The sequence below is a fragment of the Rhinopithecus roxellana genome, chromosome 3, assembly GCF_007565055.1.
Source record: "Rhinopithecus roxellana isolate Shanxi Qingling chromosome 3, ASM756505v1, whole genome shotgun sequence".
NCBI classification, from domain to species: domain Eukaryota; kingdom Metazoa; phylum Chordata; class Mammalia; order Primates; family Cercopithecidae; genus Rhinopithecus; species Rhinopithecus roxellana.
The window spans coordinates 8,081,418-8,097,921 of NC_044551.1; the positions used below are offsets into that span (position 1 = coordinate 8,081,418).

The window sequence follows — 16,504 nt, forward strand, 5'->3', positions numbered from 1 at the left end:
AGAGCTCTGGTGTCTGAGATCACTCTCTCCAAATTCCTGTAGGGTCCTGCTATAATTCCTGATTGAGTTTGCATCTCACTTATCCGACAATGTGTCCTCCGAATTTGCTAGGGCAACTCCATACCTTTAACTTCTTGCAGGACCTAACTCTCCAATCAATCGTTAGCGTATGTTTTTGTGTACTTGGCTCAGTCTTTCAGTGTGGATGTGGACCTTCCGGAGAGTAATCTCCCCCAATGAAGAGCAAATGGTCATAAGGCACATGTAGGAGCAGGTATTCCTGTTAAGCCTTATGCTCCGTCTTTCACCCATCCACTTGCACAAGGGACTAGTTTCCTTTTATGATCCTACCCAAATGTTTGGCCTTTTTGGAGAGGTGAGGGAAGTGGGGGGTAGAATTTTTGAGACTCAGTTCAGGGCCTTTGATATGCTGTTCCCGTCCTTCAACAGATGTATCAAGTATCTCTGGGTCATCCCCTAAGACACATTGGTGATGAACAATTCCTAGAACTGGTCTAATTTTTTTTCGTAACAGGACAGTTTATATTTTTTGGGCATCTTCTTGAACTGTACAAGTATGTTCAGCATCATTTCTCTGCCCTGTCGATCTTTTGTCTTTTCTTCTGTGCTGTCAATAATCTGTTTGGCAAATGTCTACTTCCATTGTCCACTCCGTCAGCCAGTGTACACCGGTCTCCATCTCCCACACCTGCAGGTCTCTTTGTGGAAATGGCAAAGTGCCTGACTGTTGTCCTCTCATCCTGGACTGACTCTGCCATCCACCAGCCTCTTCTCCCATTTCCCAGAGCTTCCTCCCACATCTGTCTATTTCATCGATCGCCTCCTCCTCTTAGCGAAGTTGAATCTGTCGAGTTCCCCTGCACATCTCTTGCCAGTCCAAATCTCCTGCCCGCACGCCCTCCCGCGTCGCGGTGTCTGTGGGTCGGTCCCCAAACGCGCCCGCCGGATCTTGGGCCTCCACTGGCTGGAAGTGGGTCTGTCCCGCGCCCGTGCGTCCGTCCGTCCCCCACTTGCCTCCAATTCGGCAGGAACTTTACTCCAGCCAGGAGGAGAAGGACGGTACGCGCGGGTGCGCGTCTGGCCGGCTGCGGCGGGCGCGGGGGTGGCGAGGGGCGCCAGGCGGTGTGGGCGTGCGAGCGGGCCGGGGGCGTCGCGGGCCGCCCTGCCCTATAAGGGGCCGTGCCGCCTCCACCGCCGGGCGGGTGCCGGGCGGACCGCGGCGGCGGCGGCGGCGGCGGCTGCGATTGGCTCAGGCGCCCCATCCGGGGACTGGGCTCGGCGCTGCTCGTTCGCCCTAAAGGTACCAATATGGCGGAGGTGAGCAGGGAAACCGGGCAGGAGCAGCCGGGCTGGAACGGGCGCCCTGCGGCTCCCCGCGGCCCCCGAGCCAGTCTGGGGGATCCAGGGCTCTTTCCGCGGCCCCATGAAGGGTGGCGTGGCGACGCGGGGGTCGCGGGGCGGCGACTGGCTGCAGCGGGGCCGGCCGGGGGGCGGGAGCGGGCGCGGGAGCGGTCTCCCTCCGGGACTAGGCCGCGGCGGCTCCGGCCCCGGTCGGGCCGGGCGACTGAGCCGGACGGAGGTGGCGGCCGGCGGCAGCGAGCCCTGCCCCAGGGACGGGGCAGTGCCGTGCCCCCGGCCGCTGACGCGGGCCGCCGGCGCCTCCGCGCCTCTTCCAGGGGCCCGGGTGGGTGTAAACCGACCGAGCCCCCCCTCCGCGGCCGGATCGCAAAGAGGGGAGCGGGCTGCGCCACTGCCCTGCGAGAGTCGTGCGCTGTGCCCCTGGCCCACTGGGCCCGGGCTGCGGCGCGAAGGAGCTGCACGCTTCACTTTGCTGGGGGCGCGGAGAAGAGCGGGATGCGCGGCCACCGGGCTTCGCTGAAGAGCGGGACTCCCCGCTCCGTAGCCCGGGAGGTGCGGGCGCCCCTGGGGTTAAAGGGCAGACCGAGACCCTCGACGCCCTCTCCAGGAGAGAGGCTTGATAGCCCCAGTTTACTCTGGGCTGGAGGAAAGAAGGCTGGGCAAGCGAAGCTGCCCCGGCCATGTCCCCCGGGACTGGTGAGCTGGGGGGAGGGGGCGTTGTGGCAGGAGCCCCTGGGCTGGAGCTCGCTGGGGCTGGAGGCGCGCTGGCGGTCCAGGGAGGGACTGAACACTCTGGAAGGAGCCAGCATCCCTGGAACTGAGAGGAGCTGCATCTCTGGACTCTGGAGAGAGGATGGGGGGCTCGCGCTTTGGTTTGGGGGCGAGTGTCCGATTCGAGCTGGCCTATGCTCCAGGGGAAGAGAGCGGCCTCGGAGTTGGGGCTCCTGGGCCCCAGGGGCAGACTGGGTGCTCAGAACGCGAGTTCCTTCCAGAAAAGGGTGTTACGTTTGGAGTTGTTTGGGGCTTCGGAAAGCCGGGCGGGATTTGGGGGACTCCGGAGATGCCAGGGATGGGGACTGATGGTGCGAGCCGACTGCTCTGGGTTTTGCTTCTCCGCTTTGTAACTTGCTGGGCTCCAAGAAGCGACTTGGAGTTGCCTCTCAGACTCCGGGCTTAGTCCCGGGTCTGTGAGTTTGTACACTGGGGACTCGGGGAGGAAGGCGAGGCAGCCAAGAGGGGGCCCGAAAGGGGCCGGGAGCGATTGGAGCGAAGCTACGTCTTGCACTTTTGGCAGCTGCGGTGGAGCGCTCGACTCCGCCTCCTCTGCGCCCTGTTGCCGGCGCTGCCTCTTTCCCCGGCTGCGGGATCTAACCTCACGTTTTCTTCTCTCTCTCCTAGGCTTCTTTTGGAAGTTCGAGCCCAGGTTTGTCCTATTTTCTTACGTCTTCAGTGGTTCCTAGTGGGTAATGTGAGCTCAAAGATCTGTTGCTAAATGATTCCCCACAGAAATGTATCCTGCAGGTTTTTGTTCATTGATTTTTAAGAGTTTCAATGTGCATTTAGTAGTTAAGTTTGGGGAAGGAACAGTTACACTGTTCTTTGTTGTTTTCTCTTTCATGTTGGAAAGGTAACTGTTACAAAGCTGCTTCGACACGCGTTCTTTTAAGTAATATGGCTTTAATTATTACATATCTTATTTTTCCTCCGAGGCTGAAACAGTTAACCCCAAATTAACTTGACACCAACTTTAGCAATTTAGATTTTAATTTCGGTTTCTTCGAGAGAGTAATTTGTCGGAACTCTGGGACTACTTTACTAACCGTAACTCCTCATCTCCTCTTACTTTGTTTCTTTTTCATAATTAAATGTCTATGAATTGTGTTAAAATTGGAAGTTGAGAGGTAAAGCTACCTTAAAATAAAAAAGAACTTCCAAATTTGTCACAGAAAAATGGTGATTTCGACTTCTGAGCTGAGACAATCTTAGGTCATCTAGTACGGTGTTTCTTAACTTTCTTGAAGTCAGAAACCCCTGTGAGGATCTAATGAAAGCAAGGGATGCGTCCCAGAACTCTGCACATATGCATAATTACACACAATCTGGGGTTTGTAGAATTCCTGAAGCAGGTCCATGATAAGGACCTTTCCTCATGTGCTAATCATGTAAGGATAGTGCTAATCATGTAAGGATATCTTTGTTTCAGTTTCTCATCCCCTTTCTGTTTACCTCTTCGCTGTCTTTCCTCTCACCTCTCATAGTCTATAGGAAAAGCACCTCTGGACTAGTCCAACTCCATTATTTTACACTTGAGGAGACTTTTAAATAACTTTAGTTAGTGGTGGAGCACAGATGAGCTCCTAAATCTTCCATTACAACTTGTTTCCGTAGAGTGAACAGTCTGTTTCCTTACAGTATTACTTTTTATATCTACTCGACCTTCAGAGCCTCACTTGACTGTCATTTAGGCTACATCTTTAAAGTGTATTCTAAAAATTTTTGTTAATTTTAAGATGAACTTTTTTGTTATAACTGATTTTAGGAAAATATATACACGATGTCAAACAGCTGGATTAATGGAATTTTTCCGTTTGGCCTCACTGACTTCTTTTAAGAAGTTTCAATCTAAATAAAAAGCCGAAAGACAGTGTAACCTGTCTTTAATCAACTAGCCTGTTTTGTTGTTGTTGTTGTTGTTTGTTTGTTTTTTTGAGATGTCACCCAGGCTGGAGTGCATTGGCGCAATCTCACTGTAACCTCCGCCTTCTAGGTTCAAGCCATTCTACTGCCTCAGCCTTCCAGGTAGCTGGTACTACAGGGATGTGCCACCACACCCGGCTAATTTTTCTGTGTTTTTAGTAGAGATGGGGTTTCACCATGCTGGCCAGGGTGATCTTGAACTCCTGACCTCAAGTGATTTGCCCGCCTCAGCCTCCCAAAGTACTGAGATTAATTATCCAGTTTTTTAAAAAGAGAATTTTTGAGTTGGAAGGGACTTTTGAGGTCCTTTCAGTCATCCCCATGTATTTTGCAAATGGAAGACAGGAGCTAGACCTAGAAAGTTTAAATGACTTGCTTCAGGTCCCAAAAAGCCAAGGACAAAGCTGGGAGTAGACCCTCAGGTCCTTCGATTTTTGGCCCTTATTGAATACCTTCCATGTTAAAGGGGAAGCCTGTTGTGCCAAGTGATAGAGGAGTAACAGAAGAGTCCAGAGGAGCTCTGCTACCAAAGGTGGAAAAGTCACCATCTGTTTCATTTCTGCCTCTTTGGCATACCGTGGAACTTGCCAGGAATTCCTCAAAAAAAGAAAATTTGTAATGGTGGATTTGAGCTAATTAATTAATATTCATATGTCTTTTTGTTTGTTTTTTGTTTTTTGAAATGGAGTCTTGCTCCGTTGCTCAGGCTGGAGTGCATTGGTGTGATCTTGGCTCACTACAGCCTCGACCTCCCAGGTTCAAGCGATTCTCCTGCCTCAGCCTCCCAAGTAGCTGGTATTACAGGTGCCCACCACCATGTCGAGCTAATTTTTTTGTATTTTTAGTTGAGACAGGGTTTTGCTGTGTTGGCCAGGCTGGTCTGGAGCTCCTAACCTCAGGTGATCCCCCCACCTTGGCCTCCCAAAGTGCTGGGATTACATGCATGAGCCACCGCCCCGGCCTGTATTTCTTTTTAAATTAAACCACATGTAAATCAACAGGTTTTTAAATGAGCAGATATTTTTCAACGTTAAGGAAGATAACATAATGTAAACCTGCCAAAAAATTAAGTCCTGTAGAAATTGTATTTTTAAAACTAATTAGAGTTCTCTGAAACTAGAATCAAAAATAATGAATTACGTGTGTGGTTTTTCCATAGTGAACAATCTTTGGCCTAGTTCCGTGTTTTGGTAATGATCTCACACTGTCCTGAAATGTTTGAAATTTTAAAATATTCAGTAGCTTGACTAAGAACAGATTAAACTTTTTATGTTGAGTATGCTTCCATCCACTTCTTCCTTCCCCCAACTGCAGTTTCTGAGACTTTCCTTCCTTTCTCTGAGGGTTACTGGTCTAATTGAATTGGATACTAGAGTAAAACAAGTGGAGAAAGTCCTGTTTTCTTATAAATTTGATTTCATTTCTTTGGGATTGTGGATTTTAGTCATTTCTTCTCTTGGTTTTTGGAGTTTCCTGTAGATTTCATATTTGCTATTAAAAGATATTATAGTTTTATAAACAAGTATGAATTATCCAAAACAACTTGCAATGGATACATCTTCCAAAACCTTCAGATGTGATTTTCTGTATTCCCTACACATAATCCTAAGAACTTTGTTAGTAATCCAAAGTAAAGCAAAGTCTTACAGTTTAATGCTTGTCTGATTAATGCTAGGGAACTTGAAGTACTGTTAGAGACATGTAAAGTGATACAATGCTTTTAAAAGCTGAATGGCTGTATAGCTGCTTCACAGAAACTTTTATTTGTTTTATAAAACAGATTTTTGTTGTGTTTTTGTGTTTATTTGAGGGTTAGAATTTGAGTAAAATTTATATTATCCTGAAGTGTGAGTCTTAGTGTATAGTAGATTCTTGTGAATCTTCTGTTCATGGAAATTTAATTCTTCTGACATTTTACTTTGCTCTTAGACAGCTGTATTAAATGAACTGATAAGCGAGTTTGGCTCCTTTTTCTGTTAGAATGTTTCTTTAAGACCATGCTGCTTAAATCACTTTGTTGTTATAAGATGTTTTCTTGTGGACTAGACCCCTTATAAAAGTGTTTGTGAATAACTTTGCCTTGTTATTTTGCTGGTTTAGACATATTTTCTGAATCATAGGGTCTTAATTTATAACCTATAAAGTATATAGTAAATTCATTTATTGAAACCCTCATGTAAACATTAAAAGGAACTGGCAGAAGAACATAAATTTTTATTTTATTTTGTTAATAACCTTGTAAATGTGTAAAGTGATTCAGTTTGTTTTATTCCAGTTGGGTCTTTGTCTTCTGAAGATCATGATTTTGACCCCACTGCTGAGATGTTGGTCCATGACTATGATGATGAAAGAACTCTTGAAGAAGAGGAAATGATGGATGAGGGTAAAAACTTCAGTTCTGAAATTGAAGACTTAGAAAAGGTATAAGATTTACTTTAATATACATATTTACAAAGATTTTGAAATTCTGTTGTAATTTTTAAAATAATCTACCTGAAATAAAAATAGGATCATAATCCTTTTTTTTGTTTTCACTTTTATTTTGGGGGATAGCCTAATAAGTATGTTTTCATTTAATTTTTCAAAATTATTTTGTATCTCTTAACCTAATTTTTAAGCTTATATCAGCACAGTGAAGTAGGTACACATAGGCATTTTACAGATGAGAAAATTGAGATACGGAAAACTATAGGCCCTTAGATTAGTTCTGAATCCTAGTCTAGCCCTCTTCCCATTATATCGTACTATTCTGCTAAGGTTCAAACTTGAATTTGGCTAAGTACTGTAGTAGATACAGAGAGAAGTCTTTTCCTTCAAATAACTCATAATCTAGTGGAATATTTTAAGAAAATTGAAAAAGGTTTACTGTATTTTCAAAGATAAATTGGTAATATCCCATCCCCTGCTCCTTTAAAAGTCATCTTTTAAAAGGTTGGCAAGAGTGAGTGTAGTTTATAATTTTTTAAGCCCCAAGTCAATATAAATTCAAATGAACTGTATTTTTAACATGCATTTATAACAGGACTGTATATAGAGAGGTCCCTATAGGGGTTACCTTGAAAACATGTAGGATTTATGCTTACTTAACCATATTTGAAAATTTCTAATCATCCAGAATAACAGAAGCTTTCAGAAATGATACTTATCCCCTGAGTTATCCTACACCTCTTTTTCTTGAAAAGGGCAAGTATATTCTTATATATATCATTTCCTCCGCTTAGTAGCTTTGTGAGGCAGGAGTGGAATATTATTTTATTTCCTTCTTCACGTTAATACGCAGGGAAACAGAAGAGTGACTTAACTGCCCTCCCACTTGCTCTGATCTGTGGTTTTTATCTGTAGTAAAGTACAGCTGTATACATGTGGTCTCTATTATTTTTATTGATGTTTAATGAAACATGAAAATGAATTAAAAAACAGTAGAGACACAAATATAAAGAGTAAGGATCAAGTTTTTAGAAGGAATTTCAAATTATGTTTTGATTATTTCTATATAACTTGAAATAGTGTATTAATCTTTTATTAGTGGAATAGTGTAGGTATTGGTGTGTGTTAACAGTCTTAGGGGATTGATGTTAATGTTCATTTGCAAGAATTTTAAGTTTTTATGTTCATAGTAAATAAACTCAGTAGTGTATTGACTGTAATATGGCCCATATTTTAGTGTTCACAAATTTTTATTACATCATGTGTTATGGAAAATAAGGTAAGTACAAAAGCAATTTTCTTATAGTAGCTCTTTGAGTATAGAATATGTGGCTAGATTTTAGTTATTAAACATACTAAAATGTGGTTTATGTAATATCTTTATATATTTTAATGTATTCATATTACTGCCTTCTGAGAGCTTTCAATAGTCGTAGATTTATAGGTAGAACTTTTTTTTTTTTTGAGAAGGAGACTTGCTCCATTGTGCAGGCTGGGGCGCAGTCTTGGCTCACTACAGCCTGTGCCACCTGGGTTCAAGTGATTCTCCTGCCTTGGCCTCCCAAGTGGTTGGGATTACAGGCATCCACCATCACACCTGGCTACTTTTTGTATTTTTGGTAGAGACGGGGTTTTGCCGTGTTGACCAGGCTGGTCTTGGACTCCTCACCTCAGGCAATCCACCTGCCTTGGCCTCCCAAAGTACTGGGATTATAGCGTGAACCACCGCACCTGGCTGGTAGAACTTTTTAAAGAGTTCTTATTTCTGCTTTTATTAATATATAATTATCGCTTTGGTGTTCACTGTTAGAAAAATTCAAAAATTCAGAAAAGCGCAAATGAGAAAGTAAAAAATCACTTTTTCTACCACTTAGACTTTAGTATAGGTTTTTTTCCTTTTTGTTAAAAGAGAAAAAGAAAAAGCATTTAGGCTGGGGGCAGTGGCTCACACGTGTAATCTCAGCACTTTGGGAGGCTAAAGTGGAACGATCACTTGAGCCCAGGATCTGAGACCAGCCTGGGCCACATAGTGAGACCCCATTTCTACCAAAAAATTTAAAAATTAGCTGGGCATGGTGGTGCATACCTATAGCCCCAGCTACTTGGGAGGCTGAGGTGGGAGGATCACTTGATCATCCCAGGAGTTCAAGGTTGCAGTGAGCTATGATTGTGCCACTGTATTCCAGAGTATGTGACAGACTGAGACCCTGTCTGGGGAAAAAAGATCACAAGACATTAAACAAATTATATGTGTATGTTTAGCAGCCTGTGCCTTAAGGTATCAGACAGGCGTTAGTTATTAACATGAAATGCATCTCAGACAGTCTCATTTGGTCCATCCAGCAATGCCATCAGTTGTGTCAGATGAATGTTGGCATTATTTTTCTAGGCTCAGAGGCCTTGTTGATTGTAGGACGTAGTGTTGATTTCTTTTCTTTTCTTTTTTTTTTTTTTTTTTCTTTTTTTGAGATGGAGTCTTGCTCTGTTGCCCAGGCTGGAGTGCAGTGGCGCAATCTTGGCTCACTGCAAGCTCCGCCTCATGGGTTCACACCATTCTCCTGCCTCAGTCTCCCGAGTAGCTGGGACTATAGGTGCCCGCCACCACAACTAGCTAATTTTTTTTGTTTTGGTTTTAGTAGAGACAGGGTTTCACCGTGTTAGCCAGGATGGTCTCAATCTGCTGACCTTGTGATCCACCCGCCTCGGCCTCCCACAGTGCTGGGATTACAGGCATGAGCCACTGCACCCAGCCTACTGTTAATTTCTAAACAGTGTAGGTGTAGGGGGAGGAACACTTGTATATGAAGTTTGCACTTTAGTATCAGGCTACATCCTGATTCTGATATGTGAGGGAGTGCATCGTAGGATCAAGGAAATGATGGTATATGAGGAAATGGAGGTGAGAGGGATTAGGTGATTTGTCCAATATAATGGTTAGCAATTAGTGGGTCTTCTGCCCTAAATATGGTACTCTTCCTGATAGAAATCCTTTGATTTATAGAACAGTTCATTTATAAGTGTGACTAGATTCTACTGTGTGCCTTAAAATGTAAATAGGTTCAACAAAATACCCAAGAAAAGGAAGAGAAAAATCCTTATACCTGGGATAAGGTGCTGGATCACACTTCTAAGCTGATTTAGCTACCACAGATCCTTACAGACTTTGAGACTTACTAATTCAATTTTGAAAAAATTGTTTTTATGTTTTAAAGGACTTAAGTGCTTTATTAATAGGCTCTCATAGAGAGCTCATTTGTGAAATGCTTCAGAGACTAGAGTCACCTTTTCCAGTTTTGCTTTAAAAGTTTTGGTACAAATGATTTGTGTTTTAGCATCAACCCTCTGGCCACCACTGTCATCACTTGAACTTATTAATGAAGTTTCTATGAAGATGGTCATCTTCTCCCTCAACAGATGGTCATGCCTGTGTCTTTATAGAAAAGCGGGGGTTTTCTTGAGTGATTGCTGGGAACCTCCCGTCTCCCTCACATATACAAACTTTTATATTATTCTTTCCCTCCTGTCCTGTGAAGTATCTGTGATATCCCAGGCTAACCTCTAGATTCTATCCCTCTTGCCCTCAATTTATTCTTCTACCCTTTTTTTTTAAAATTTCCACATAAGAATCCTACTCATGTAGATCCCACATTTGGAAGAAATTCTCTTTTCATCTTGTGTTGTCCTCAGTCACTCTCCTTTTGTAGCCAAGTCTCAAGTCACGTATGTACTTTCTTCCCCTCCCATTCAGTCCTTAGCTTGGCTTCTTCCACCATGCTATAAGGCCACCAATAATTACTTATGTAGAGATGGTCTCACTCTGTCACCCAGGCTAGAGTGCAGTGATATGATCATAGCTCACTGCAACCTTGACCTCCTGGGCTTAAGCAATTCTCCCACCTCAGCCTTCCAAAGGCTAGGGATTACAGGTGCACCCCACCACCCTGGCTAATTAAAAAAAAATTTTTTTATGGAGAAGGGGTCTTTCTATGCCCAGGCTGGTCTCCAGCTCCTGGGCTCAAGCGATCCTACCTTGGCCTCCCAAAGTGCTAGGATTACAGGCAGCAGCCACTGCGCCTGGCCCAGGTCACCAATAATTCCTGATTGCCAGATGCTAAGATTTCTTGTCTTTTTCTTAATTTCTTTTTGGAATTTGACCCAAGTGACCATTCCTGATTATCCATACTTGTTTCTGCCTTAATTTATGTAATCCTACTTTTTCCTGGTTCTATTGTCTTGACTTCTCCCTCCTTATTTTATGATCTTTTCTTTCTTTGCCCGCATTTTCATTAACATTTTCTGGGGTTTTGGCTGTTGTCTTCTCACTCTGTGTGCCTTTTCTGGGTGATCTCACTCAAACCACTGCTTTAGCTTTCACCTTAAACTGATCATTACTGTCCCATCCTTAAATTTATCTTGTGTTTCTGTCTCATAGTGGTGCTATAGTTACCTAACTTCCCAGGCCAGAAATCTGGCAATCCATTTAAACTCCTATGTTGCTTTCATTGCTTCTATCAAGTAACTCAAGAAATGTATCTTTCCCTAAATTTCACTCAAATAATCCCCCTTCTTAGTTCAGGCTCTCATTCTAGTTCCCTTAGAACATTATTTCCAAAATACGAATCATGTTTAAGAATTTTCAGACATACCCATTGCCCATAGTGTAACATATTTGAAAGTTCTTCTGATAAGCATAGATCCCCTCCTCTTTTCTCTCTACCGTCTCCGTGGGTGAGCTCATCAACTTCTGTGGTTTTAAATATCATCTAGATGCTAATGAATGCCAGATTTATATCTTTAGCCCAGGCTGGTTCTCTGAGCTCCAGGCTCCTGGCCAACCTGACTTTTCTACTTGGATGTTTCATAGTCCTCTTAAACTGAACCGTGTCCTTTGCAGAACTCTTGTTTTTGTTTTGTTTTGTTTTGTTTTCCTTCAAAAACCTTTTATTCCTTTAGTATTCTCTATCTTGGCAGAAGTTACCACCGTCTAGGCAATTGCTCAAATAGAAAACTGGGGAGTCCTCCTTCCCTTTCCCTCCCACGTCCAGTAACCCATTTGGTTCTACCTCAGTATATGTCTCTTCACTTCTCTCCTCTTGTGTATCACTACCCTCACCTAGCACGAGGCTTTTTAAGTGGTTTCCCTGCTTCTGCTGTATCTCTCCACCCTTCTCAACTTTTCTTCATGCAGGTGTTCAGTATTTTAAGAAGAAATAACGCCATGGTACTCCCTTTTTATGAGTCTCCGATGGCTCCTCATTGCCCTGGGAATGAAGTCCAGGTTCCTTTCCCTGGCCCTGAGACCCTTTGTGATCTGTCCCTGCCTCTCTTTCCGTTCTCTTGAACCATTCTTCATTCTACTCACCAAACTTTGGCCACTTGGCTTAGTAGGAAACCACCTTCAGCCCTTCAGGCCTCACATGTGTCATTTTTTTTGCCTGGAATACCTTCACAGGACTGGCCTTCTCAGACTTCAGGTCTCTGCTGAAGATTGCTGACTGTCTTTCCCTGCTACCCTCTGAACATGGGCCCCGAGTGTTACTCTGTATCTCAGTGCTCTGTTTGTTACACTCATAAAACTTGGCAGCCCTATATTTGTGTATTGTCAGAAGCCTTGTCATCTTTCAAGACTTAGCTCAGTCTTCACCCTCTGTGCATACCTCCATACTCCATTTGAGTTTTCTTGGGGTGTAGATCTGCCCTTCTCTATACTGACAGTTGAATATTGAAGTCATTACATTGTATTATAATGGCTAACTCATCAGTTTCCCCCACTAAGACTGAATTCCCTGTGAGCAGGGATTCTTCAGTGAATTTAATTTTTACATCCAGTAGCCAGTAGCCCTCAGCCAAGTACTTAGAACTGAGTAAATGATGGGAAGGTGGACCATCAGTGCATAAGAGGTGAAAATTGCCACTCCCCATTTCAGGAAGAAAGACTGAAACTGTGAGGTTCTGGAGAAATACTACTGACAGGTGCTTGGCAAAGGCTGCAACCCAGGCAGCTCTTACATTAGAACCAATATGAGCCAAAGGGAATGCGCTGCGTCGACTCTGCAAGGAGCAAGATAGGACTGTAGAGACTCTAAATCTGAGTCTTGTTACCTTCAAGGGATTCTTTGGTTTGGAAGAAAAATAATTCATGGAAGTTTCCCCGTGATGTAGGTGAACTTCACCCTGTTCTGACAGTCCAACTCAATTTATACTGACTCCATGCTCCCAAAGGAGTTTTGGTTGATTTAAATCCCAAGCTGAAAAAGATTTTCATGATCATTTATGGTCATTAGAAAGGCGTATGTCTACTACTGCAAATTTATAAATTAGTCTTCTATCATATACCTGATTGTGTAAGTCCATTTAGCATGAATCTGTTTTAGTTACGCACAATGAATTATATAAGTTCCATACCTGCAAAGGTGCATCATCCCCTGTGGGCCCTGTGGGCAGCCAGCTGGCCCTCTAAGGAATCGTCACTGGCTCTTCTCAAGTCACTTTGTGATCAACTGTGGACATGTTTTGCATACTCTGCTTTAGCGTTTTCGTGCTGTTTGCTTTATGGATTATTTTATTTTAAGGGAAAACTAAACCATAAGCAAATTTTAAAAATAAATCTCTTAATTGATGGATACAGAAATCTTAAAAATATTTAACAGATTAACTAGTTCATGAGTATATTGTTTTGAAGTTATTTATTTGAATGATAAATAGTTCTTTTTTTTCTTTTTTGTATTTTTAAGTAGAGATGGGGTTTCACCATGTTGGCCAGGCTGGTCTCAAGCTCCTGACCTCAAGTGATCTGCCTGCCTTGGCCTTCCAAAGTGCTAGGATTACAGATGTGAGCCACTGTGACCGACCTTGAATGATAAATAGTTCTGTACACTTTAGTAGTTAAAACATAGTCATGTGTTGCTGAACGAGGGAATACATTCTGAGAAAGGCATCATTAGGCAGTTTCACTGCTGTGTGAACATCATAGAGTATGCTTAGACAAAAGTAGTAATGTAGCCTACTATACACCTAGGCTATATGGTGTAGCATATCATTCCTAACACAGTTGTATATGCAGCCTGGCTGTATATACAGTCTGCATGCACTGAATGTTATGTAGTATATCGTAACACATTTTCACATGGATTCCTGAGAGGGAAACAGTGACTTGGTGTCACTATGAGTCATGGCATAGGTATTCATAACATAGGCAGCACTGTAGCTGGGGCATGTAATTTTATTAAAGCAGCCAGTAAGATAACTGGGGAACTGGGATTCAAATCCGGAATTAAGCCTCAGTTTTCTTACCTGTAAAATGGTGATAATAGTATAATCTTCCTCAGACAGTTGTTTTAAAAAAAACTGGTATAAAAATATGAGATGTAGTAAGAATATAAAAGGATAATTGTGCTTTGAACATAAATATTGCTGATGTTAGTAAACATTCAGCAAAGGTTTTTCTACCAGGTGTCTTCTAATTAACATGAAGAGTAAAGCAAGCGGTCAGCTGTTAAATGCACTGGAAAGAAGCTGTGAATTACAAGTTATTGATTGATTAATTGGAAATGTTTTCAGGGCAAATCTTTATGTTAACTTGAAAGCTTAAAAAAAAGGTACTAAAGCAAATATTTGAGGAATTTTTAAAATAGTAAAATGCTTCTGGAAAATAAAAACTAAGGTGTTAATTGTTAGGCTTTTGTTTATACATAAATTATAGCTCTAGGTGTTTGCTCCTGTTTTCTGACAACAGCACAAAAAGAAAAACTGAAGCTTGCCTTTGATTTGTTCTGCTATTTTGATAATGTGCTTTATGAACCTAAGGGGACAGTACAGTTTACCTGCAGTTCAGTATTGTGACATCTGCTGAGTCTGTGTTTATGCCCTGGCTTGAACAGGAAGGAACCATGCCTCTAGAAGACTTACTGGCATTCTATGGCTATGAACCTACGATTCCAGCAGTTGCAAATTCCAGTGCAAATAGTTCCCCAAGTGAACTGGCAGATGAACTACCAGACATGACATTAGACAAAGTAAGTGTGAGTATTTGAAAGAAAAATTCAGGATCTGTTACCATTGACTGCTTTTATTAGATTTTTTTTTTCCATTTAAAGTATTATTTAATAATTCTTAAATGTAAACTTCTTGTTGACCCATTGCACTTATTTCGGTGGCTGTTTTAAACATTGTTTGGTTTTGATCACACTATGTTAAGAGTAGTATTAATAGCAGCTTCATGGTACTTTGCATGCCTGAATATTCTCCGGTAATGTTTTCGTCTTTCCTGTGTAGACACATTGTATCTAAACTTAGATCTTGGCTTAACTTCTTTTGATCCTATAAACACATAAAAGCCTTGATTAATAAATCCCCCAGAAGCCTTCAAACCAAGCTGACTTAGGCGTGGAGTGGTTGGAGAGAAGTTCTGTTTTCTTGGCTCTGGGAGTGACAGCGGCCGCAGCAGCCAAGACCACGGTGATCCATCTCTAACATAGGCTGGTTGTGGGGAGGCCTAGTCCCTGCTGAGGAAAATTCACACGGCCATGGCCTCTGCTAACAGATCCCTGGGAACCTTTCCTTGCCTTTCAGATCTCAGGCAGGGAGAGGAATCCACATCTTGGAACCTCTTCCTGTGAGTTATGTTGTTCCCACTTTTAAGTCAATGTGATATTAATGTACCACAGACCTTAATGACCATAGTCATTCAACAAGTATTTATTGAGTGGCTACTATGTGCTAGGAACAAGGATGACTGTATACTTACATAAAAATTAATTCAAACGTGTTTCTTTTAAAATTATGTCAGTAGTCAGAGCTGTTCATTAGTCGGATTTTTAAATTATTGGAAGAGTGGAGGTTGGAGGCATTTTTTCAGTTTTACTTTATTATTGACAGAAAATGAATATAATTGTTAAGCACTTAAAAGTCAGACTATTTTTGTTGTAAATTCACTAAAAATTAGCCTACAGCTTTAGATAAGTTCTCTGTATACCCACAAATTAGGCAATTGTTTAAGTATATAGTTGCACTAATTATCATTTAGTAGTATATTATTGAATATTACATAATATCAAATACTAAATATTTTTGTACATGAAGTAAATAATAGGAGAATTTCATATTTCTTTCATAAGGTTCCAACTGTTTCTTAATTATATGTTATAAAAAGATAGTTTTCTTAATTAATGAGATGTAATCATTTCTAACGCTAGCACTGCCTTCTTATTCTTCCAGGAGGAAATAGCAAAAGACTTGTTGTCAGGTGATGACGAGGAAACTCAGTCTTCTGCGGATGATCTGACGCCATCTGTGACTTCCCATGAAACTTCTGATTTCTTCCCTAGGCCTTTACGATGTAAGAAACCCAGTGGATTACTGATTAATAGTAACATTGATACTGTAGCTTTAGTACATTTTATTGTGTTCAGTAATTTATGTCAGAATATTCTAAATATTTTATGTGGTTGAGATAAAATACGTCTGTAATTTAAACAAGATTATAACCTTTCTTTTGGGATAGAGGTGAACTAATATGTCATTTAAAAATTGAAATATTTGGCCAGGTGCAGTGGCTTACGCCTGTAATCCCAGCACTTTGTGAGGCCGAGGCAGGCGGATCATTTGAGGCCAGGAGTTTGAGACCAGCTTAGCCAACATGGTGAAACTATTCTTTACTAAAAATACAAAAAATTAGCCAGGCATGGGGGCATGCACTTGTAATCCCAGCTACTAGGGAGGCTGAGGCATGAGAATCACTTGAACCTGGGGGGTGAAGGTTGCAGCCAGCTGGAGATCATGCTACTGCACTCCAGCCTGGGACACAGAGAGAGACTCTGTCTCAAAAATAATAATAATAACAACAAGATAAAAATGGAAATATTGACTTTATTTTTACAAGGCCATTTTCCTTCTCAAGACTCATCTGTTGCTATGGTAACCACTCCTAGTTTCACCACAAAATTTTTTAGACTTTTTTGAATTTCTATTAAAAGGCTCCTGTTCTCCTGGTTTTGAAAAC

The 16,504-nt window shown here is 42.2% G+C and overlaps 1 protein-coding gene across 2 annotated transcripts in view; it reads left to right on the top strand.

Moving 5' to 3' along the window:
- The first annotated feature begins 1,307 nt into the window (after nt 1-1,307).
- The window catches only part of MIER3 (MIER family member 3), a 32,532-nt gene continuing 17,335 nt past the window's right edge, over nt 1,308-16,504 (top strand). For both annotated transcript variants that reach the window (XM_030927660.1, XM_030927661.1), the window contains exons 1-5: nt 1,308-1,338; nt 2,779-2,803; nt 6,353-6,498; nt 14,385-14,519; nt 15,721-15,841. In XM_030927660.1, the coding sequence (XP_030783520.1) occupies nt 1,330-1,338; nt 2,779-2,803; nt 6,353-6,498; nt 14,385-14,519; nt 15,721-15,841 (436 nt within the window). In that variant the 5' untranslated portion in view covers nt 1,308-1,329. The remainder of the gene's footprint in view (nt 1,339-2,778; nt 2,804-6,352; nt 6,499-14,384; nt 14,520-15,720; nt 15,842-16,504) is intronic.